At 39.0% G+C, this 25,453-nt stretch overlaps 1 protein-coding gene across 8 annotated transcripts in view; it reads right to left on the bottom strand.

Moving 5' to 3' along the window:
• ST7 (suppression of tumorigenicity 7) overlaps nucleotides 1-25,453 on the bottom strand; it is a 241,948-nt gene that overhangs the window by 41,688 nt on the left and 174,807 nt on the right. For all 8 annotated transcript variants that reach the window (XM_044246428.1, XM_044246430.1, XM_044246427.1 and 5 more), the window contains one exon: nucleotides 18,034-18,148. In XM_044246428.1, the coding sequence (XP_044102363.1) occupies nucleotides 18,034-18,148 (115 nt within the window). The remainder of the gene's footprint in view (nucleotides 1-18,033; nucleotides 18,149-25,453) is intronic.

The following is a 25,453-nucleotide window of genomic DNA, read 5'->3' as shown; positions in this document are numbered from 1 at the left end:
GAATCACTATATTGTTCACCTGAAACTAATACAGCAGTGTATGTTAACCTGAATTCAAATAAAAACTTAAAAAAAAAAAAAAAAAGTAGGGGGGGGCGCCTGGGTGGCTCAGTGGTTTAAAGCCTCTGCCTTTGGCTCAGGTCATGATCCCAGGGTCCTGGGATCGAGCCCCACATCAGGCTCTCTGCTCGGCAGGGAGCCTGCTTCCTCCGTCTCTCTCTGCCTGCCTCTCTGCCTACTTGTGATCTCTGTCTGTCAAATAAATAAATAAAATCTAAAAAAAAAAAAAAATTACATTACAGTAAGAACGAAAAGGAAAGTCCCATAACTAGCCAACAGACAACCACAGAGGAAAATGAGTTCATAAAAGAAAAACAATCCCTAAGCCAGTAATAAGTATTTATCACCAAACCCAGCAAGAGGAATTTCTCTTTGAAGGAAATTTCAATGCCTCTGATAAAAAACAAAATAATCACAGAAAATGCCAACACAGAACTGAAAGGGAAAGAGGTCTTTGAAACCCTGATCTCATAAATTATATTCAAACAAAATTTCACCACCATAAAGCCTAGTGTAAAATGATGTGCTTATGACTAAGAATTCAAAAAGAATGTCAATACTCATGGATTTGTCTTGTTGCTTTTCCAACATCTAAACATTTAACTGTTTCCCAGAGTGGGAAATTAATCCAAGAATCAAGTATCTTGCTTACTAGGGTCCACTCATTGATTGTTATTGGAAGGTAATAAAAAATTACAGATGATACCATTCTACTTAAAAGTTCAGAACTTCTTTTAAAGTTCAGACTTATATTTAAAAACTATCCAAGGCTTGTTTCCACTCTTCTTGGTATGATCTGTGTTCCTTCTGTGTCACCCTAACAGTTTTCCCTAAATAGGGACCAATGAAAAGTTCAAGACACGAATTGAGGCTGAATACGATGAACATAATTATCTGGAGCTGGCAACACACAGGATGGAGCCTCACTTGATAAATTAAAGAAAACCTGTTGTTAAGGATTTGGCTTCTACATTAGAAAAATCAGACTGTGTTTTGATGGTTCCCTAAACAAGAAAAGTGACACATTCACTCAGTTGGAAATGCAGAAAAACATACAACTGCAGTGGTTCCAGCAAAATACTAGAGATGTCCAATCAAAGATGATCTTTAATCCAGAACCAGGCCCCCTCATGCCCATGAGCAGAATACACACAACTAGAAATATGCAACAGAATTCTGCAACTTTACAATTACTATAGTGTGCTTTTCCCATAAAAATTTTTTACCCCTACTCCTAGTATACGTGCACAGGTGTAATGCTTAAAAAATAAATAATCAGGGACGCCTGGGTGGCGCAGTTGGTTGGACGACTGCCTTCGGCTCAGGGCGTGATCCTGGAGTCCCGGGATCGAGTCCCACATCGGGCTCCCAGCTCCATGGGGAGTCTGCTTCGCTCTCTGACCTTCTCCTCGCTCATGCTCTCTCTCACACTCTCTCTCTCTCAAATAAATAAATAAAATCTTTAAAAAAAAAAAAAAATAAATAAATAAATAATCAAAAATATATTTTAATCAATATCAAATGGTAAGAGGGAGAAATGTAAATACTCCATTCTCCACTAGTGGCATGTTGATTCTATTTGTTTTCTTTGTACTCAAGTAAATTACTTTGCTCTCATTGTTAACAAAAATTTTAAAAATGCAAAAAAAATCCTTGTATAACTTGTTTATTTAGATAGTTTCAATGTTTTCCTTTTAATTCTGTCAAAACAATTCATCTATTTGACAATGGCAGTTGTCTCTAAAAAATGATGAATCACTCTAAAGAAATTGATCCTAAGTTTCCCTGTAGGTAAAGCTTCTTGTTGTTCAAATAAGGTTTTTGATTACAAGATATTTTTTAAATGAACCCTCGTGACCACTAACCTGTTCTCTCTCTCTGTAGTTTTGTCTGCCTGCTATGATTTTATGCTTTTACCACTATGGAAATGGACAGAATGGTAAGGGAAATGGAGTGGCTAATAATAGTGATGAAAACAGGGGCGCCTGGGTGGCTCAGTGGGTTAAGCCGCTGCCTTCGGCTCAGGTCATGATCTCGGGGTCCTGGGATCGAGTCCCGCATTGGGCTCTCTGCTCACCAGGGAGCCTGCTTCCTCCTCTCTCTCTCTGCCTACTTGTCATCTCTCTCTGTCAAATAAATAAATAAAATCTTTAAAAAAAATAGTGATGAAAACAAGTAGTATCAGAAGTTTTGAGCAGGAAAAAAAAAATATCAGCTGCTTTCCAGTATTGCTTACAATTTATCCAGAAATTTTATTTTGAGGAAGAAACTTCAAAATCATTCTAAGTCCAGTTTTGTATGAATATGCTCTAACTATGCAGTCCCTGTCTTTTGTAAGTGCCATGCAGTTACCATTATTACCAAAAAGTCCTTCTAAGAATTAGAATCCAGAGAGTCCCTTCAACAAATGGTGTTGGGAAAACCGAACAGCTACATGCAGAAGAATGAAAATGGACCACTTTCTTACATCATGCATAAATATAAACTCAAAATGGGTTAAGGACTTAAACATGAGATCTGAAACCATAAAAATCCTAATAGCACAGGTAGTGGACATTCTTGGACATTGGCCATAGCAACACTCTTACAGGTATGCCTCCTCAGGCGAAGGAAACAAAAAGCAAAAAATAAACTATTGGGACTACATCAAAATAAAACACTTCTGTACAGCAAAGGAAACAATCAACAAAACTCAAAGACAACTTCCTGAATGGGAGATGCTATTTGCAAATGATGTATCAGATAAAGGGTTAATATCCAAAATACATAAAGAACTTATACAACACACAAACACCCCAAATAATCCAATCAAAAATGGGCAGAAGACATAAAGAGACATTTCTCCAGATAAGACATCTGGATGGCCAACAGACACATGAAATGACGCTCAACATTCTATCATCAGGGAAATGCAAACCACACCTGTCAGAATGACTAAAATCAAAAACACAAGAAATAAGTGTTGGCAAGCATATAGAGAAAAAGGATGCTTCATGCATTGTTGGTAGGAATGCAAAATGAAACAGCCCCTGTGAAGCACAGTATGGACATTCCTCAAAAAATTAAAAATACAATTACCACATGATTCAGTAAATCCCCTACTGAGTATTAACTCAAAGAATATGAAAACACTAATTTGGAAAAGATAGATGCACCCCTATGTTTACTGCAGTACTATTTGCAATAGCCAAATTATGGAAGCAATCAAAGGGTCCACTGATAGATGAATAAAGAAGATGTGGTATATACACACAATGGACTACTACCCATAAAAAAATGAAATCTTGACATTTGCAACAACATAGATGGATCTAGAGAGTATAATGCTAAATGAAATAAGTCAGTCAGAGAAAGACAAATACCATATGGTTTCATTCATGTGGAATTTAGAAAACAAAGAAACTAAAAGAAAAAAAGAGACAAACCAAATTATAGACTCTTAACTTTAGAGAACAGGCTGATGGTTACCACAGGGATGGTAGGTGAAGAAGATTAAAAGTACAGTTATCATGATGAACACTGAGTAATATATAAAATCATTGAATCACTATACTGTATACCTGAAATTAATATAACACAGTATGTTAACTATACTGGAATTAAAACCTTTTTAACTAAGAAAAAGAATCCAAAAATGAGAAAAATGTTAGCTACAAAAAATAAAAAATAATGTTAGCTACAAAAAATAATGTTCTTATTAGCAAAGGAATATGTTCAGAGAAGTCAGTATAAAAACAGCTTTGAGGGACGCCTGGGTGGCGCAGTTGGTTGAACGACTGCCTCCGGCTCAGGGCGTGATCCTGGAGTCCCGGGATCGAGTCCCACATCAGGCTCCCAGCTCCATGGGGAGTCTGCTTCGCTCTCTGACCTTCTCCTCGCTCATTCTCTCTCTCACTGTCTCTCTCTCTCAAATAAATAAAATAAAATCTTTAAAAAAATAAAAAAATAAAAAAAAAATAAAAAAAAACAGCTTTGAAACCGGCCTAGAGATCAACTGGACCATATCTGAGCTGGAGGTTAGATGCTCCAGGAAGAGTGATTTTAAAAAGAAAGTAGATGCTATGTAATATATAATATTAAGAGAAAAAAATATTCTTAGATAATGACATAGATATTTGCTCTTATAAAAGAATTAAGGGGAAAAAATAAAAAGAAATTTCAGGAAGAATAAAACAAACGTCAACAACCAAACAAAGAATTCAAATACAAAAAAGGAAATAATGACATATCACATAATCCCCAAAACAAGGAATGCTAAATAAATGTTTCTCACTTAAGCAAAGCTGAACTCCAGGCTTTAGTTTACATTTCCTTCCACTTTTGGGCCATCTTCTATTTCATACAGGTCCTTTTCTGAAAGGGAAAGTACCTTCTCCAACTGTCTTAGGTATTCAAAATCCAATTGTCATGAAATCTACCATCTTGATTTCTACAATCTAAAAACTTCATGTAACTGGAATCACAGAGTATGTGCTCTTCCATGTCTGACTTCTCTCATTCAGAGTGATGTTTCTGAAATTCATCCCATGCTGTAGCATGTATCAATCCTTTATTCTTTTTTATTGCCGAGTAGTATTTCATTGTGTGGATATACCACAATATGTTTGTTCTCTTGCTAATGGCTATTTGGGTTGTTTACCAGTTTCGGGCTATTATGAATAAAGTTATTGACCACTCTCTGAGATATGTGATTGGAAATGAAACTGCTGAGTCCAAAAATAGATACATTTAAACTGGTGAACAGTGCTCCAGAGTGGTTGCAGGAAGTTTGCAAAACTAATATCTGATGATAAAGGTCAGAAAAATGGTTACTTCTGGATTAAGGAGGCAGTTATTGGCCAGAAGGTGGCATGAGGTAACTTTCTGAGATGATGGAAAGTTCTATTATCTTGGGTAGTGATAACACATGTGTTTATAAAAGAGAAAAGTCACCCTGCTCTACACTCCAGACTTGTGCAAGTTATTATATCTAATTTATAACTAAGTTAAAAAGATTTTAAAAACAAACCTATAATCCTGGGCTAACTGAAGCTGTCTTCTCCTGCTTCAAACTAACTTCCATAACATTTCAGTTGCCTTTTATCATTGTGCCTCCTCTTCTCTCTATGAATCCTTATCTAAAAATTATTACTAGTTTTGCCTTCCATGACAAAACAGAACATGGTCATTCCTCGTCAGCCTTTTGAATATTAAAATGGTTACAATATCTCCTCTAAACCTAATCTGTTCCAGAATAAATACTTCTAATTCCTCCACTGATACGTTCTTCAGAATTTTTTGTTTATTTTTGTTATGAAGCCATGAATGATTTCAAAATATGAGAATTAGACGTGGAAATAATCCTCTAAAACCCTGAAATCTGACCAGTACAGAGCTCAGGGGAAATGTAGTCTGGGAACTACAGCCATAACACCTCTCTCAAAAACAGCTAGGATGGCCCTGGTGTTGAGCAGCTGGAAGTCCTTATTTGTTCCTATGATTGTGTGGTCAACAAAACCCCCAGGTTCTATTCAAATTGATTTCAGCCAAAACCAAGTCTTTTCTCTTCTACTTAAGCCATGAAAATTTATGAACCTATAAGCAGGATTTCATATTTGATTCCATTAAATTTTAAATCTCAAAACGAAATCTGAACCATTAAAGCTTAATGGTTTCAGAATATCATTCCAGGCTATTAGTCATCATTCTGACTCAAGCTCCCACCCACAGCTTTGTTCCATACAATTCATAAGCATACCTTCTCACCAAATGATCACTATCATCATTGAAATTACTGCTAACATTTATCAAGGGCTTATTAAGCTTGCCAGGCACTGGTGTTAATCACTTATACACATTATTCTACTTAATCCTCAGAGCAACCCTCTGAGATAGGATTATTGTTAGCCCTATTTTATTTTATTTTATTTTAATTCAATAGGTCGACATTTGGTTCATCATTAGTTTTTGATGTAGTGCTCAATGATTCATTAGTTGCGTATAACACCCCATGCTCATCACACCACGTGCCCTCCTTATATAGATGGGGAAAGTGATGGATATAATGGTTAAGAAATATGCCAATATCACATAGTTAAAACAAATATGAGCACAAGATTTTGAATTGTGCTATCTTGTCTATAAGGTCTGATTGGTAAAAATACTGACCATGGCAATACCAAGGAGAGGATCCAGGAATGCTATTCTAGAGGTTATCCTAAATTTGCAATGGTCTGCAATGATGTATGTATAACCATTTATCAATGGTAATAATGGGTATTATATATATATAAATCATATAATTTAAACCATTAAATTATACCACTTATTAATGGTTATAATAGATATTATGTACACCACTTATACCATTAAATCACACTATTTACCAATGATACAATTGTATTATGATTACGTTATTTCACAGTACCTAAGAAGGTAGCATTCAAAACATTATCAAATATTTTAATTAAATATATACATTCGTCTATGGTATTCCTCTAATCCAGAAATACAAAAAAATAACTATTTAAATTAACAAGAAACATTTAAAGACTATTGTGTAGACTACAAATATTTTCACATCCACTATCTCAACTGTTCTAATTTAGCACAACTTCCTTAGTAAATCCATGTTGGATCTCTAATCACCTTTCTTTCCTAAATGTTAGTAAACCACATAATCATCTAGAATTTTACTGTGATTGACTTATTTGTTGAAATTCTAAAAAAGCAAAAAAAGAATCAAAATTATTGAGGGCAAGTAGTAAATAAGAACGAATAAAGGTATATTTTAATCCATTTATTAACACATTACTATCTTCTCCAAATAGGAGTTCTGCAAGATGGATCAAAGAACTGGACAACAGCACACATCTGTGAAGGTCAAAAATCTTTTATTTTACAGATGAAATAAATACAAGATCAGAGAAGCTCAATGATATGCTTCAGAGCCATCTAACTAGTGACAGAACTGGTCTGGCAATGCCTGGTCCCTGTCACCATCCTGTACTGCCAACGTGCTGCTTGCTTCTGATTCCTTTATTGTCATTCTCTTATACTTTCTTTGCCAGTTTGCTTGGAAAACAACTTCACAAGGGAAGGCTGGAGACTTTAGCTTCCTCTGGACTTGAGCAACCCTAACTACCTGCCTACAGGTTTCTACCCCACTTGTATATGTTTATTTAATGATTCATCACTCTGACCTTTTGTATATGAAATATAAAAATATACAAGCATACAAATATATCATTTGTGTTTCCTTTACATTTTTTTCCATTGGGAATAACTATAATGTCACCATTTAGAATCTCCCATCTTTTTTAAATCATTTCCACTTAAAAATGTCTGCATCTTCTATGCCAAATGGAGTCAGCACAAAGTTGTTCACTGAATCTCGAGTTAGAGGTTTATATTTATCTTTCCTCTGACTTAAAAAAGGCTATAGCTTTAAGCTTTTTGTTGTCAATTGTTCTTAGATTCAGGAAATTGTCTATGACTCATGTTCCCTTCTTTTACTACAACGAGCTATAAGATAACATGATCTCCTTCTCTTAAGGTTCTTCCATTTTGGTAAAAATTAAATTCAACATATTAATCACTCTCGGGCTTTGCCTACTTTAGTAGCAACTGAACTGTCAACAAGGCAAGAATTCATCAGATGCAGGGCACGTTGGTGGCTCAGTTGGTTAAGCATCTGCCTTTGGCTCAGGTTATGATCTCAGGGTTCTGGGATCGAGCCCTGCATCAGGTTCTCTGCTCATCGGGGAACCTGCTTCTCCCTCTCCCTCCTGCCGCTCCCCCTGCTTGTGCTCTCTCTGTGTCAAATAAATACATAAAATCTTAAAAAAAAAAAAAAAGTTTATCAGGTGCTTTGCTTTTAGCAAAGGAGATTTGTAGATCTGCATTACACAGGTGTTTACATCCTGTACTGCACTATCTCTAAATTCACAACCTTTAAAGGCTAGATGGACACTCCACCTGCTTCCCACGATTCCATTTTCTCTCCCATGTCACTGTACGACTCAGCAGAAGTAGGTAGGTCTTGATGGGCTGTGTTGAGTCCTGGCAGGCTCTAACTGTGTTACACTCTCCCTGACAGATTATCTTAAGTTTATGCTAGATCTACATAGACCTGTTTCCTGTAGTTAAGAGATCACCAGAAAGCAAATGAAATTAAGTGGTTAGAGCTTAAAATAGGAAGTTTTGATAATCCAGGAAATAAAAAAGTTTCTGCACTGGGATTCTCATTTGTTGTTTAAAGAAGAAAAACCAAACTCTAATAAGTCTTTCATACTTTTTTGGTTGAAAACCTACCAGATATCTCCCTAATGGAGAGAATTCTGCTTCTTTGCAGTCTGAAATGCCCACACTGGCATTGGGCAGTGGCCCTCCACTCCCTCACGTCTTAAGAGCTTCCACACTGTGTGCTCATCCCTCAACCACCTCAAGTCAAAGACAGCAGAGGAGGACTCTATTGGGCCACTCTCTCCACTTTGAGGTCAGACTGGAGCCCACCCCTGCTGACATTGCCTCATGGACTCTCCATGGCCTGTGGAGGTAGGGCCAAAGCTCTGTGAGGTGCGGTCTCTACCTAACTTACCCAGTGCATCTCCCGCCCTTTGTGCAGCCCTCCACCATCCCTCTGCTTGGCAGGATACATGGAGTATTCCATACCGCCTGCTCAGCCCTGTTCCTGAACCTTTCCATTTGCTCTGCCTCTAGTATTTTCACTGTCTGGTTCAACTGAGATGCCCCCTCTACCAGGAAGGCTTCTCTCACCTTCCCCTGGGTAAAGTGTACCTTCTATATTGGGTTAAATTGTATCACAGTCTTTACAGCAATTGTTTTCTTACTTCCCTCTCCTACTTATGTGGTGTGTGTTTCCTTCTTCGTCATTTTGTACTCTTGAACCAAAACAGTGTCTAAAATATGGTTGTGCTTGCTGAATGAAATCTCAATGTACTGACATCTCAAATCACTTGATATTAGCTCCCTTTGATAAGCAAACACTGACATCTAATTAGCTTCTAAAAGCCAAAAGTGTCAGGATTGATGAATATACTGAGAGAGTCAGAAACTTGTTATTTCTCGGGGAACCTGGGCGGCTCAGTGGGTTAAGCCTCTGCCTTCCCTCAGGTCATGATCTCAGGGTCCTGGGTTCGGGACCCACAATGGGCTCTGCTCAGCAGGGAGCCTGCTTCCCCCCCGCCCCTGCCTGCCTCTCTGCCACTTGTGATCTCTCTCTCTCTCTGTCAAATAAATAAATAAAATCTTTTTAAAAAATAAAAAAAACTTGTTATTTCTCAATATGTGTACTGTACTTATCGTTGCTTATGGCATTCCAGCAAAACGGATGAAGCAGTACTGGTGCTCTAAATACGGATATCCAGATGTCTGTTTGAGACAGCAGTGGAGTTTACAAGTGAGGCAGGGAGAAAGCAAGAGTACAAGTTGACAAGGTTGAAGGGAAGTAGAACGGTTTGGGGCCAAAAACAAGGAAGGCAAACCACACCTCTTCTGGCTCCCTAGGACCCTTGATGGGAATGAGGCCACTGAAGGAAAAGGTCATCTCAGGGAGAATGACTCTTAAGTTTTCAAAAGTCATAAATGCTCATAACAGCAAAGTTAGAATTCAATGTAATAATCTTGGGAGGAAATTTATGTAATTTGGAGCAAAACTGTCAATTTGATGTGTCTCAGAAAACCCATGGGGCAAAACTTTAGATAGAATAGTTTTTTTCGGTGATAATCTTTTTGACCTAATTTCCTTCTGTTCATCTACATAATAACAATCAAGATGTAATTTTAAAAGGATCATTACTGTTCCTATGCATGAGCAAGGTCAATTTCCTATCTGTAATTTCAAAACGGTGTTTTCAAGGGCAGCAGCCAGCATAGATAAGTCCCAAAGCACTTCACAAACGACGACACCATGTCATGGTGCATCTCTGTCTAAAAAGTCATTCATTCGCAGCAGCTGTTTAGAATGTCTACCCTTGCACGGGAGTGTCCGAGAAGAAAAGATAGAGCTTGTTCTCAAAGGGTTTCTTTCTCTGCACTGCTTCAGCATGTTTCAAACAGAGTCACAGAGCACTGATTCATCCCACCTCAATTTACTGTGGGCGGTTTTGACTTTTTGGGTTTTCTTGTATTGTTTTTTGGTGTTATTGGGTTTTTTTTTTTTTTTTTTTTTTTACATCTTTCTCTACCAGACTGTAAAGCTTCTTTGCAACACAGACTAGATTATGTTCATTTCTGAATCCGAGTGCATGGAAAGTTAGAGATTTTCTTTTTTTTTTTTAGATTTATTTATTTATTTGACAGAGAGAGAGAGAGAGAGAGAGAGATCACAAGTAGGCAGAGAGGCAGGCAGAAAGAGAGGGGGAAGCAGGTTCCCTGCTGACCAGAGAGCCCGATGCAGGGCTCGATCCCAGGACTTAGATCATGACCTGAGCCAAAGGTAGAGGATTAACCCACTGAGTCACCCAGGCGCCCCACGTTCGTATTTTCAATATATGGATTTGATCTTCCTGAATTAATTTAAAAAGAAACTAATCTGTGCTCGCTTCAGCAGCACATATACTGAAAAGAAACTCATCTAATTATTCTCTGTAATCAGTTAAAATTACAGAGTATCAAGTACCTCTTCTTGGTCAGGCAACACACTGATATACTAGAAGTTTATATTGATCCAACACATTTGGCCTTGAAAGACACTTTTGGAGCCATAAACTGACGGACCAAACAAACAAAAATGTAGCCCGTTTCTTCTTCCTAACCTGTTTATGGATGAGATGTGTTATTACTGTCCCATTATGTGACACAGTCCTCCATGTGGCTTTCTTCAATACAATTTCTCAGTTTACTTCTGTACATGATATGATACAAAGAAAACAATAGAAATGTAGAATTCTGTACTTATTGTTTGTTTGTTTGTTTGTTTGTTTTGGTTCCAGACAATGTAAGGTTTCTTTGTCCCACCTTTAAAAAGCCAATCTGAGGTCCTCTTTCAACCAAAGGGAAAAACTTCACTGAAGAAATAAAAAGGACTGATAAACCAAACTTCAAAAAGATGTGCCACCTGGGAGTTCAATGATTCAATCAGGAAATACTACATGACCTTAGTAATTTGGGGCAGGGGGAGGGGTAGGCAACGCAGACTCAACTACACCCAGAAAAATTAATCTTATGCTACAAAGCCAAATACCAGATGTTATTTGCAACTTTTGGATTGGATTACCCGGGAAGGTCTGTGTCAGAGAGCCCTTCTATGGCTAATGCCCTGGAGTCAAACACAGCAGTTTATGTGATGGTAATGATTGGCTGGGAAAGGATCTTACCTTGGTAAATTATAACTAGGTAATAAGGATTACTAAAGCCAATATGGATTTCAAGGGTTTGTTCATGTGCCAACTATGTGAATTACAAATGTATGCATTCATAAGATGCCTTCCATCATCAGAGACAATAGAAGTTTCTCATGCATACAGAAAACTGAAATATCTATTACTAGAACTCCTGCATGTATATGACAGTCAGTCAACTGCTAACTTCATAGGCCTAGTTTACTTGACAGATCTACCTACCTCTTGGTTTCTAAGTCAGCAGAGCACCCAGTGGAAAGCTATAAAGGACCATCATTTCTCAGTGACTCCTGCTTACCAGCCTAAAGCCATAGCTCATGGGATCAGTGCTGACAATCATTTTCTTTGAAGCAGTGATGTGATTCATTTGCCCATCTTTTATAGAAGGATGCTCTTCGACATTTGCCTTGGTATCCTTATCTTTTCCATAAGAACCAGCTCCAGGAAGGGAGCTAGACTAGGCTTACAGTCCGTCCCTAGGGACTGACTGCATTTCTTTCTTTCTTTTTTTTTTTTTTTTAAGATTTTATTTATTTATTTGTCAGAGAGAGAGGAGCGAGAGTGAGCACAGGCAGACAGAGAGGCAGGCAGAGGGAGAAGCAGGCTCCCTGGCAAGCAAGGAGCCCGATGTGGGACTCGATCCCAGGATGCTGGGATCATGACCTGAGCTGAAGGCAGCTGCTTAACCAACTGAGCCACCCAGGCGTCCCGACTGACTGCATTTCAAATATTTTTTGAATGGAGCCTAATTTTGTAGGAGACTTCTCTCAGAAGCTGTTGTACCTGCAGCATCAAAACTCACAACTATACACTTGACAGAAAAGCACTGTTTTGGAGGTCTGGACTGTGTGACGCTCAAAGCCTGACGTTGATGGCCTGAAAACAGATTTTACTCACTGGTCTTCCTGGCATCGCAAATCCCTCTTATTCGTGCCCATTCCTTAAACATAAATGAAAAATAGCCTAACAAAAAGACAGAGTATCCAGTGACCCCTTGAAGGGAACTGTGATGAACAGTTGAGTAGCTTGTGTTAGCTTATAAGGCCTTGGGCAATGAACACAGTTTACGAAATTTTTACTTGAAACTACATGCTGACTCTGCAAAACAGTATCAGCAAAAAGCTTATTCTCTGAATAGTCTCCACATAGAGTAATTCCCTAATGCTTTCTTTAGAACCTCTGTTTTCAATCTACTGAGATGAAAGTATTTCCCCTAGTGTTAGAAACATATCCTGTTCTTGAAAGTATACCCTGTGTACACACTACCAGATGGCAGATGACAATGCTAATTCAGGATGGGCTTGATGGCACCGTAAAACAAACAAAAAAAAAAAAACAGTCTTGATACAGTTGCTGCATTTATATAACATTCATGACTATATAAAAGACCAACTTGTCCCTCACAGGGAAACTTCTGTCCCAAATTAGGGGCAATCACTAAATGACCTAATGGAGTAAATATCCAAAAGAGCTTGGATTTGCATTTCCATTGGTGCAAATTGCCCCAAGACTGAAACAATTTGTCTTTTGATCACGAATGAAAATCCCTGGCATTTTTTTTTTCAGCTTTCCAAAAGTTTAAGAATTATTTGTAGATTAAACTAAACATTTCCATTCTTATCAAATATCTACCTATCTACATGTCCTATTAGATCCATAAGCAATTTTAATAACAGCTCATAACACTGCCTTTTGGGGGTGGAGCACGAGACAAGATTCTTATTCTCTCATTTTAGCTGACATTTTATATATGGTTTTCCTTTTGAAGAAAATGGATTGAGAACAGTGGTGAAGTTCAGGAGAGATCTTTGTTCTTTACAATGGCTGAGAGTTACGGAATGCTTATTGTGTACCCCAAGCTGTTCTACACATTTAACATGGATTAAATACTTTAATCCTCGTGACAAATTCCCAGCTGTGTGATCTTGAGCAAGTTACTTAGCCTTTCTAAGCCTTGATTCCACTTTCAGAGAAAGAAACCGAGGCTTAGAATGTTAAGTAATGTGCTGAAGTTCACTTGGCTGGTGAAAAGGCAGAACTGGCACTTGATCTCAGCAGGCCAGCACCCAGGCTCGTGGTCTTCACCACCATGGTTTCAGCCTCTGGTATCCTCAGAGATCGCAACCTAGAGACGGATAAAACGAGACGCTCCCAAAGGTATCTTACAGCAAGCACACTCGCATTCACTTTCTCTATGACATTCTTCTGAAGTTGAAATGCACAAATGATAATGAATAATAAATGCATGAGTTCTTTTCCACACTTCCACCCTAATCTATGAGACTTCAGTTTTCAACCTAGGTGGCCTATAAGCTCCTTTGAAAGGCAACCCAAAGCTTGTAACAACTTTCTCCATGGTTCTAAAAGAAGGTTCTGATGACTTAATGATCTTTAAAACATTTCTGTGTTTATAGCTTATGTATGACTTAAAAAAAAAAAAGATGATCAATCTCAAATCAACATGATTACATCAAATCTCCTTTGTGACAAAGAAATCAGGCACAAGGTGATTGAAAATAGAAAGCCATATTTTGAATAGAGTTTCAGAAAGATAAGCAAATAGAGACATACCAGGTTCTTAAGGAATGATTAAAAAGGAATCTTAAAAGACAATTTGGCATCACTGAAATTCTGCACCACAACTCCAGCTCACCTAACTCATGCTTTTCCAAAAGGAGCGAGAGAGGCAGAGCGAGTCATTTAGCAAGGTTTACACTGATGGAAAACACATGGGCTTTTAGAGCCAGGGAGACCTGGATTTGAATCCCAGTTCTGCAGTTTTCATGGAATGTGGTCTTGAAAGTTACTTAAACTCACAAGCCTCAGTTTCTGCATCTGCTAAAATGGAATAACCACCTCCTTGCAAGGTTACCGAAGGGTTACAGGTAATGCATATAACAGGCTTGGCACATGGTAGGTTCTCAATAAACTGTAGCTAATAATAACAACAACAAGAAGAATAGTGTTAATAAAAACAGTAAAAAAAAAAATAATAATAATAAAAATACTGCCAAAAGCAGAGACAGTGGAAGCACGATGGCTTAAGACCACTGGCCAGGAGTTAGACCACCTCAGTTTCGATTCTGGCTTTCCTTTCCTCATGGAATTCACATCTTATTGAACAAAGACAGACCTCAGTTTCTCTCTTTTCTCACACAGTGTAACACCTCCATGGCTTTACTTTAACATCCTGGGCTTATCTCTGTACCAGTTACCACAGCTATTAAATGGGGCTAGTAATAGTATCTGCCTCATATGCCTCTGGTAAGAATAAGTGAGTTCATCGGTGTAGAGCTTAGAATCATGTCTGATCATGACACAATATAAGAACTCAATAAATGCTAGCTGTTGCTGTTGTATTTTAGTCCTTGTGTGAAGGTCTCCAAAAGCAGGACCAACCACCCAGATAAAAACTGCCCACCCATAATGTGGGCTAGCAAATTAAAAAAGGAATATGAAAAGTCCTGAGGATAGGAAGACAGCACTTCAAACTAATGGCTGGAGTAATATAAAAAGAAGTTATCTCAAGGGCAAAATCAAAATTAGACTACAAATTATAAGGAGGTATGACCAATTCACTGGTAATCCTACTAGGGATCCAGGTGCTTCACTGTAAAAGGAGTTTGTGAACATCACTTTTAAAACTCAAAGCTAAAAAAAATTTTTTTAAAAGGTATAGAACAAAAAGAATGAGGCAAAGGGATACATGTTACTTTCTTCCTTCCTTTGAACACGTTGGTTTCCCCCCTGTGCCTTGTCATATTTCTAAATCCTTTTGGCACAGGTCAGAAAGCAGCACAAATCCCATTGTGTCACTTCCCAACATACTATTTTAAGAAATTTGGCCACCTAGCAAAAGTAATAAAGAAGGACCGCTGTGCCCATAAACCCTCCAAGAAATAGCTGCCCAACCAGAGCATTCCAATTTGCAAAGATAAAATATAATCGTGTTGCTCTGGGTGTGGCTTTAAGAAGAGGGATGGGGAGGCTGGGATTCAAAGTGCTGTCTCCAACATCTCATGCACTAGACTGATGATATCTGAAGTAGGGCAAGGAACAGGGAGCCCCTAATTGCTATCTGTACTCCAAACCCTCTAAAGCACTCACACTTTCTTGCACAGGGCCAGAAAAATGAGGCAACAACTCAGTCAAGATCCTTTGGGTCTCCAGGAGAAGCAGCAGGGCTGAACTTGAAAGAGCCCATTTCATGGTATGGGGTGAGAAAGAAGAGGCATTATTTTTTAATAGTCTTATATGGTTGCAGATCATTCTACAAGAACAGTAACTTCAGCAGCCACTTTGCTATATTCTACTGTAAATGACACAGGTCTGAGCCAAGTCCTCACCAAAACACCCTCCAGAATTCAGTCCGGGTTAGGTCATCTACAGTCTATTGACAACTGCTGAACTCAAAACTCCTACCACGGCATCTCAGCAACAGTATGTGTCCTGCCACTAATGAGGCTCTTTTTCCATGAATAATGAATAAGAACATCATCTCTGTTGCCAGGTACACAACATAAACAAAGCTCAACACAAGGGCCCTGGTATGGTGAGTTTGTCTATTCGCAACAAAGGAATTTTGTAAAGTGTGAGCCAAGTTTTAGTGGAGGGTGGGACGGGCTGTTGTAACAAATAATGTGAACATATGTTATCAGAATCTAATAAATCAGCATTTGGTTGTTGTGGAGCCGGGGCTATGCAATGGGATAGACAGAGATGACAAAAAAAAAAACTCCAAATGAGTTCATTTCTCTATTTTATAGTCAGTCTTATAACACAAAGCTGATGATTTCTGTAATGAACTGAGATTGTTGTGAAAGGAGCCTTGGGAGATTTGAGACACCAAAGGCTCTACCAGTTAGAACTTTTCTCTTCAGCGTTGGTGTACTAGGGTGGCACTAGGGATGAGATCACCAGAACCTTGCAACGGCATTGACAGCTAGAAGGTAGCATGCGGAAAAAGTGTGCCTGGACCCAGCTGCGTGGGACTCGGTTCCTTTTGCACCACAAGACCCTCAGTGTATGAGCATTTTGCTTAGAAGGTAGTCTAGGGCTTAGAGTCCCAAGGTCAGCCAAATAACGAGATTCCAACAAATAAACAGAGAACAAAAGTGAGCGGACATGAAGGCCAAACAGCCTTCATTTTGTTTACTACAAAGTACGCCACAAATACTTTTCTCTCTTTCTAAAATCAGTTCCATACTCGGTAGCATATATCTTGTTACACAGGGTGCTTATGTTTGCACAGGCCAAGTAATGGCATCATGGCTGAGGGCTTGTAGTTTCCACCGATTTGAGCAAGAATTAACAATAAAACAAAACCAAACCAAGTCTCCCAATGCTTCAGCTTCTCCAACTATAGTTGGAGAACAACTCCAACCTGCTTCAGAGATTCCTTATGAAGAACTGTTCATTAAAATAAAATAGTTCAGGGGCACCTGGGTGGCTCAGTGGGTTAAGCTGCTGCCTTCGGCTCAGGTCAAGATCTCAAGGTCCTGGGATGGAGCCCCACATCTGGCTCTTTGCTCAGCAGGGAGCCTTCTCTCTCTCTCTCTCTCTCTCTCTCTCTCTCTCTCCCCCTCAGCCTGCCTCTCTGCCTACCTTGTGATCTTTCTCTGTCAAATAAATAAATAAAATCTTTAAAATAAAATAAAATAGTTCATTCTATTAGTTTGAGGAATTCCTGGAAATTTTGACCTGAACAGTTCTGTAAATGTACTGAAGATGCTTACTAAAGAAGGAATACTTTACAAAGCAAAAAATGAGCACGTAATAAAAGTAATCGCTCCCATTTTAGAAGCAAACAAATGAAATAAGGCAGGATAATATAATATTCTGCAGAGATTCCAGGAGCTAGGTCACAGCAGGGAATTCTGGGGATAACTCTTTGGCAATTAATCAAATAATCAATTCACAGACAAAGGCAATACCACACAAGAGTTTTGAAATCTCTAAGATGCATCAGTTTATTTTTCTGGTTTATTAAGAGGAGGCAAAATGAAATAAACTCATGGGTAAGTAACCTGAATGGCAAAGGGACTTCAAAGCCCTTCAGGTGCAGAAATGGAAGGTATTCTGCTAATGAGGAGAAGACCTGGGATGAAGGGCACATTCTTTTATCTTTAAATATTTACTGAACTGTCTGGCACAAGGGCTGTAGTAAGGGCTACTAGCTATTCTATATTGCTTCAAGGATCAACATGACCAGCTAGTAACGGTCACAGCCGTCCACTGTGGAGTCACAGCCTGAGCTCTAACAGCCCGGGCGGTCCCCACAGGATAGTGCTGCCTGCAGAGTTTCTGAATGACTTCTGACCATGGAGGCAATAAAGCAGAGCATGCCTAACTCTTGCTGACAGGAAGAGTAGAAGGGGAACCCACTGGGAGGGAAGGAGAGGCATGGGGCATAGGCCATGGGACATCTCTGGCCCCCACTGACCAACCACAAAACCCTATGATTTTATAAAATACCATCCTAAAACTGTAGGTAAAAATTCTGTAAGTGGGTAGTTATTAAAGTCCTATACTATTTGAAATGATCTTTCTGATCTACTGATCTTCTGATCTGATCTGCTGAAATACATCAAGAGAAAAATACTCAAGTAGATAAAAATACCCAAGAACTTACCATCATACTTTGCTAAGACTGCCTGAACATCAGCATATGCTTGTAGTTCTAGAAGAGCTTCTAAAAGGTTTTCATGGATGTTGAACATGCTCAGTAAGGGGAACTCCTTCATTAACTAGGAAAGAAGAAATAAAGGATAATTAATATATTTCTTACTTTCTAAAAGTATAACAAGTACTGCATTATAATAGATTTATATGATAAAAAAGTATAATACAATTTTAGCAATATAGGTAAATACTGAATTATAAGCATTCATACCAATTATTATTTTGTAAAGAATTAAATGCTCAAATCTTTTCCTGCTATTTTGGACAAATGGCAACTTTGAATTTGTGAGAACCCAATGTGGAAGAATATCCAAAGAGAGGGGATTTCATAAAACCTGAGGAAGAGGGGTGCCTGGGTGGCTCAGTGGGTTAAGCCTCTGCCTTTGGCTCAGGTCATGATCTCACGGTCCTGGGATCGAGCCCCCCATGGGGCTTTCTGCTCATTGGGGAGCCTGCTTCCCTCTCTCTCTCTCTCTGCCTGCCTCTCTACCTACTTGTGATCTCTCTCTGTCAAATAAATAAGATCTTAAAAAACAAAACAAAACTGAGGAAGATGCTTAGATGTAGCACTCAGTAATGTTAAATATGTAGGGGCAAATTAGGTAGAAGTTGAACACTATCTTATAGGCGTTGACAGTTTAACTTGGTTAAGAGCGGTTTGATGAAAGCCAGAGACCAGAAATGGAGGCAAGCAGGCACTATTCTTTTGAGCAACCTGGTGACAAAGTCATGGAGAAAAGGCAAGAAAATAACCAGAAGTGATAAGGGTTGAGAAAATGAGCAGGTAGTGATAGAGACCAGTAGAAAGGAAGGATGTTCGAGAGTTCCTGAGTGATGGCCTCAAAAAGACAGGAATCAAGATCATTTTCTGAAACTGAGGGAATAGGTGACAGGGAGGAATTTTGAAGATGGGGTGAAAATACAGAATAGACATAAAAAGGAGAACTGCTTGGGAAACAATCTAGGATTGCAAAGGCCATTGTGAGGACTTAGCAAATTTGGAGCCATGACTTCACAGAGGCTACAGCTGGCATGCCTGTCAAGTTTTAGTTAGCAGTGCTCACCAGCCCAGGGACAGCAGCAAACATGTCAGATGATGAGGCTGAACCTAGGCAGACTGAATTAGATTCAGAAGGGAGTCAAGAAGCAAGGAGAGTTGGCTAGAATGAGGAAAGAATGATTAAAGGAACAGTCTAAAGGTTCTAGACAAGAAGGGGAGCAGGAGGGGCCCAAAGGGAGTTAAAAGATACAATATGGGGCACCTGTGTGGCTCAGTCTGTTGATCGTCTACTTTCAGCTCAGGTCATGATCCCAGGATTCTGGGATCCAGACCTGCATCGAGCTCCCTGCTCAGTGGGAAGCCTGCTTCGCCCCCTGACCCTCCTGCCGCTCATGTATGTGTGTGCTTGCTCTCTCTCTCTCTAATAAATAAATAAGTATCTTTAAAAAAAAAAAAAAAAGACATGATACTGAACTTCACTGGAAAGCGAAGAAGAAAGGACCAAGAATTTCAAAGTAAAATCTATCTTACAGAAAGATAACCAGGTTCTTTATACAGCAAAATCATAGATATATGGTATATATGCATGTGCATATATGCACTGATGTATATGTACATGTATATGTCCTTTATTTAATCTTTTATATGGATAACTGTTTCTTATTGTAACACAAAGTCCTCTTAAAAAGTGCTTTTATATGGATAACTGTTTCCTATTGTAACACAACGCCCTCTTAAAAAGTGGTAACTCTTTTTGGATGTCACCATATTTAAAGCAATTGTGCTGAGAAAAATACTACTCACAAATAGGTTAACTCACTGTTAAGTAAGAAACCAAGTCAATGCCTTGACTATCCACTTCTTCTTATACTGGAAACATTTGCCACATTGTCTTGTTTTTTAAAGCCAACAATCATTTAGCATATGTCAAAATAAATAATTTTCTGCAGCTCCAAAGAGCAACATATTACCAGCGAAAAACACCTACCAAAATGATTATGTGTTCAATAAGACTGAACCCCCTAGGACAGCCCACAGTATTTTCATTGCTAGTAAAGGAAGTGAATAAGATTATACCACACATTGTTGATGTTCTGTAACCAATAAAAGTATTTCTTGTTCTGGTTCAGTTTGATTCTGGTTGACATCACCCTTTGATTTCCCCCCCCCTTTCTAATTAGAGCTTGTTAGAATTAAAGCTCCCTGTCATCAGCATTTGGCAACACAATAAAGACATTCTCTAAACTGTAGCCTTAAAACATTTACCATTTTTAACCAATTTTTCAGGTTAAGGTCAAACTTCAAGGATATCAGTCATATTCTGAAATTTTGAAGCTGTAATTCCAAATAGTAGCATGCTGAAGCTTAATAACTGAAAGGGGAGTCCAACTAAGACCCACTGAGGCTATGTGAACACACACGGGAGTCTCGGCCTATTGCAGCAGACCTTGAAGCAGGATGCGAGCCGTGTGGGCAGGAGTGCTTTCATTGGAAGCTTGGAGAGAGAATACAGAATCCAAAAAATCAAAAGATTTTAAACATGGCAAATAGCAAATGTCAGAGAACTAATCAAAGTCATATGATAATTGAGAAATCTAGCTTTCCTTGTTTCAATATAAACAAGGAAAAGCGAACTCCTGCTGCCCCATCTCACTCCAGCTCTATCACCTTGTCCTCCCCAGCCCCTCCCAACAAGCTCTCTTTGAAACAAGCCATGCGCACTCGCCTCCCTTGGCTCCCTTCTTTTCTCACCGCATAGTTGCAATCTGGTTTCCATACCACAGCTCCTCAGAATCTGCTCAACCCACATTTACAGGTGACTTAAATTGCTCCTATGGATACCCTCCAGTCCTTTCCTTGCTGACCTCTGCCACATTTGACAGTTTGATGACATCTTCTCTGAAACTCATGCCTCTTTTGGCTTCCTCAACACCATTCTCTTCTGGATTTCTCTATACTTACTTCCTCACTCCTTCTCTAGATTCCCCATCTCCTACTTAGGAGTAAGTAGCCTCCCTGGTTATGTCCAGTACTCTTCTCTTAAGTACCCTGATATCCAGGACTGCTCTTGTGTCCAGGGTCTCAGTCTCACCACTTTTGTAATGATGGCTCTTGGGAAAGAGAGCCATTGATCACTGTTACCCTCGTTGCCCTACTAACTAAAGCCACCGTAGAGGTCCCTAAACCCCTGAACTAATAGGTATAAAATGCTAATAGCTTTCAGCAAGTTCCCAGAGAGCTCTGTTATACAAACAAACAACAAACAAGCAAACACCTTAGAATCTTACCATGTCTTCTTTTCTCTGAACTTGCTGCCAGTAACTTAGTTTATACCATTATATTTGGCCTAAATTGCTCAAAGAGCATCTTTTCTCTGCTTGCCTCTTTCCAATCTACCCTTCACACCACTGTCGGAAGAGCTTTTCAGATATACATACCTGAGTCCATCACACTCCTGCTTAAGAGGCACCACTGACAAGGCCCCAAGGAAATGGGCAGATGTGAAAACAAATTTACAAACAAGGCTGTTTATCACAACATTATTTATAAGAGTGAAAAATGCAGGGTGCCTGGGTAGCTCAGTTAGTTAAAGCAGCCAAGTCTTGATTTCCACTAAGGTTGTGATCTTGGGGTCATGGGATCAAGCTCACTTTCAAGCTTCCCCCTCAGCCTGCAGTCTACTTAAAATTCTCACTCCCTCTCTTTCTGCCCCTCCCCCACTGCTTGTGCTCACTCTCAAATGAATAAATAAGTCTTTTAAAAAGATAGTGCAGGGGCACCTGGGTGGCTCAGTGGGTTAAAGCCTCTGCCTTTGGCTCAGGTCATGATCCCAGGGTCCTGGGATCGAGCCCCACATCAGGCTTTCTGCTCAGCAGGGAGCCTGCTTCCCTTCCTCACTCTCTGCCTGCCTCTCTGCCTACTTGTGATCTCTGTCTGTCAAATAAATAAATAAAATTTAAAAAAAAAAAGATAGTGAAAAATGCAAGCAACTTAAAATTTAAGCCATTATGAGGCATTCAAGTAAAAAGACACAGTCATCTTTTGGGTTACTATAAGTCAACATTAATAGTTAAATTCTCAAGTAATTTTTAACAAGATAGGAAATGCTGGCACACAACATTACAAAAGAAAAAACAGGATACAAACTCTATTTTGTAATAAGATCATAACTTTTATTTAAGTTATGATCCAAGTATTATTAAGTTATGATAACCAAGTATTATTTATCATACTTGGTTAGAACTATGGCAAACTTTTAACATTGGTTATTTATGGTTAGTGAGCTTAAAGATGATTTCTATTTCTTCATATTTTCCATATGTTCTGAAATTTTTGAAAGGAATGTATATGTATATTCTATAAATTGGGGAGGAAAAACTATTTTTAAGAATATTGACTTCTCTGTAAAAAAAAAAAAAAAAGAAATCTTGCCATTTTTAACAACATGGATGGATCCAGAAAGTATAATACTAAGTCAAATAAGTCAGTCATACCATATCATATGATTTCATATCATATGATTTCACATCACACCATATGATTTCACTCATATGTGGAATTTAAGAAACAAAACAAATGAACCAAGAGAAAAAGAGACAAACCAAAAATAGACTCTTAGCTACAGAGGACAAACTGATGATTACCAGAGGGGAGGCGGGTGATGGGTGGGGGAAATAGGTGAAGGGGATCAAGAGTACACTCAACATCATGAACACTGACTGATGTACGGAATTACTAAATCACTATATTGTACACCTGAAACTAATATAACTTTGTATGTGAACCAAACTGGAATTAAAATTTTAAAAATAATAAAGTAGATAAGGAAATGCAAAAAAAAATACTGACTTTTAATATAGAAAAAATAAGTAGCCCACTTTAAAAACGTGCAGAGAATGTGAGTAGAAATTTTCCAAAGAAGATACACAGACAGCCAGCAGGCACATGAAAAGATGCTCAGCATCACTTGTCATAAGGGCAATGTAAATCAAAACCACCATGAGATATCACCTCCCACCTGTCAGACTGGCTATTATCAAAAAGACAAAGAAACAACATGTTTTGGTGAAGATGGGGAAAAAGGGAACCCTTATATACTGTTGGTGGGAATGCATATTGGTGTGGCCAATACAGAAAATGGTATGGAAAAACCCTAAAACTAGGACTACCATATGATCCAGCAACTCTACTTCTAACAACATAGATGGACTTAAAAGAATATTATGCTAAGTGAAATAAATAAGTCAGAGAAAGACAAATACCCTTTCATTTCATTTATATGTGGAATCTAAAAAATAAAATGAATAAACAAAACAAAACAGAAATAGACTTGTACGAAACAAACTGTTGGCTTTCAGAGTGGGGAAGGGTTGGGGGGTGGGAGAAAAAGGTGAGGGTATTAAGAGGTACAAACTTCCAGTTATAAAATAAGTCAGTCATGGGGATGTAATGTACAGCATAGGCACTACAGTCAATAATATAGTAATAACTTCATACGATGACAGAGGGTAACGACTTAGCATGAGAATCATTTCATTCAGTATAAAATTATTGAATCACTATAATATACACCTGAGACTAATAAGATATTATATGTCATTTATACTTCTATTAAAAAATATATTGGCTGGGTGCCTGGGTAGTCCAGTCGGTTAGGCATGCAACTCTTGTTTTCAGCTCAGGTCATGATCTCAAGGTCCTGAGACTGAGCCCCTCGTCAAGCTCCATGATGGGTGTGGAGTCTGCTTAAGACTCTTTCCCTCAGCCCCTTCCTGCACTCGTGCTTGCTCGTACTTTCTCTCTCTCTCAAAAAAACCCACCCACCCACACCCACACACACATAAACATATACACATATACATACACACACACACACACACACACACACACATATCTAGGAAAAAAAAATTGGCTTCTCATCAAATTCAGAATACAAAATCCTTAGCACGGCAAACACAGACCCTCGTGACAGTCTCAGTCCACTATGCCAGCCTCATTCTTAGCTACTTCCCTACCCACACACTGTGGGCCACCATAAAACACTTTTTTTTTGTTCCTTAAATGTGTCACATCCATTCACATTTCTCTCTCAATGCTCCCCATCCCTGGAGTGCTCTTCTTTCTACCTCCTTGATTAATCTGGACAGCTCATCAACTTCCAGGAACACTTACCTGCCCTCTGATTTCTTGCCTCTTACCTGCCAGGTTAAGTACTCCCACCCCAAAATCCCAGAGTCCTTGTTACAATGGTCTACTGGTCCATCTTCCCCATGAGACTGGGAAGAGTGTGAGAATAGGAATTCAGGCTTATCACCAGATTCTTGGTCACTGACTGATCCAACATAAATGCTCAAAACACATTTCATGAAAGGAATGCTTTCTAAAGGCTTTCAAAAGTTATCTCTACCTTTGGGGTACATATGATATGCATGCTACAAAAGGCCTAAATCAGGTCCTTGGGTTACACATCTCTGAACATGTTCCTCTACCATTTGAAATCTTCCAATGATTTTTTTTTAAGATTTTTATTTATGTATTTGACAGACAGAGATCACAAGTAGGCAGAGAGGCAAGCAGAGAGAGAGATTGGAGGAAGCAGGCTTCCGGCTGAGCAGAGAGCCCGATGCGGGGCTCGATCCCAGAATGCTAGGATCATGACCTGAGCCCAAGGCAGAGGTTTTAACCCACGGAGCCACCCAGGCGCCCCAGAAATCTTCCAATGATTTTATCTACACCTTGGAAAAGGTAGAATTAGAAATTGTGTTATGACATAATGTAATGAAAAATTATTTTATACTTAGAGCTGTCTGAAAATGGAATAGATGACTTAGAGAAGTCTTCATCACTGGAACTGTTTAGATAGACAAAGGCCAGTCAATGGACAGAGATGCTAAAAAAAAGACCGAAAATGTTTCAATCCTATAATTCCAAGGAATTAGTCCCTAGCTCATAAGTATGATTTTCAGACCCTCCCTCAGCTCAGTGCCAGATGCATCTGGACTCTCCTGTCTTCTACAGGATTAAACTCTAGCCTTGTCAAATCAGACCGCGGTACACCATACTCAGAATTCTTTCTACAGTTACTAGCCACTGTGTTTTTGTTCAAACTGTTCTCACCACCTGGAATACCTTTTTCCTGTCATTTACAAGGCAGCCTGTCAAAATCACCCCACCCTCCAAAGCCCAGATCAAATGCCACCTCCTAAAGTCACAGCAGCAAAGAAAGTGAGAGCCAGAAGAGCCCATGGAGATCATCCAAACACCCTCCTCAGTTTACAGATGAGCTCCCTCCCACCCCCGCCCCATCCCATGTGAAGTTGCACAAACTACTTAATCTCTCTGAGCCATGAGCGCCTCATCTCCTGGGTCC

The sequence above is a fragment of the Neovison vison genome, chromosome 4 (genome assembly GCF_020171115.1).
Source record: "Neovison vison isolate M4711 chromosome 4, ASM_NN_V1, whole genome shotgun sequence".
Classification (NCBI taxonomy): Eukaryota; Metazoa; Chordata; class Mammalia; order Carnivora; family Mustelidae; genus Neogale; species Neogale vison.
This window is presented reverse-complemented; position numbering and strand designations above follow the sequence as displayed.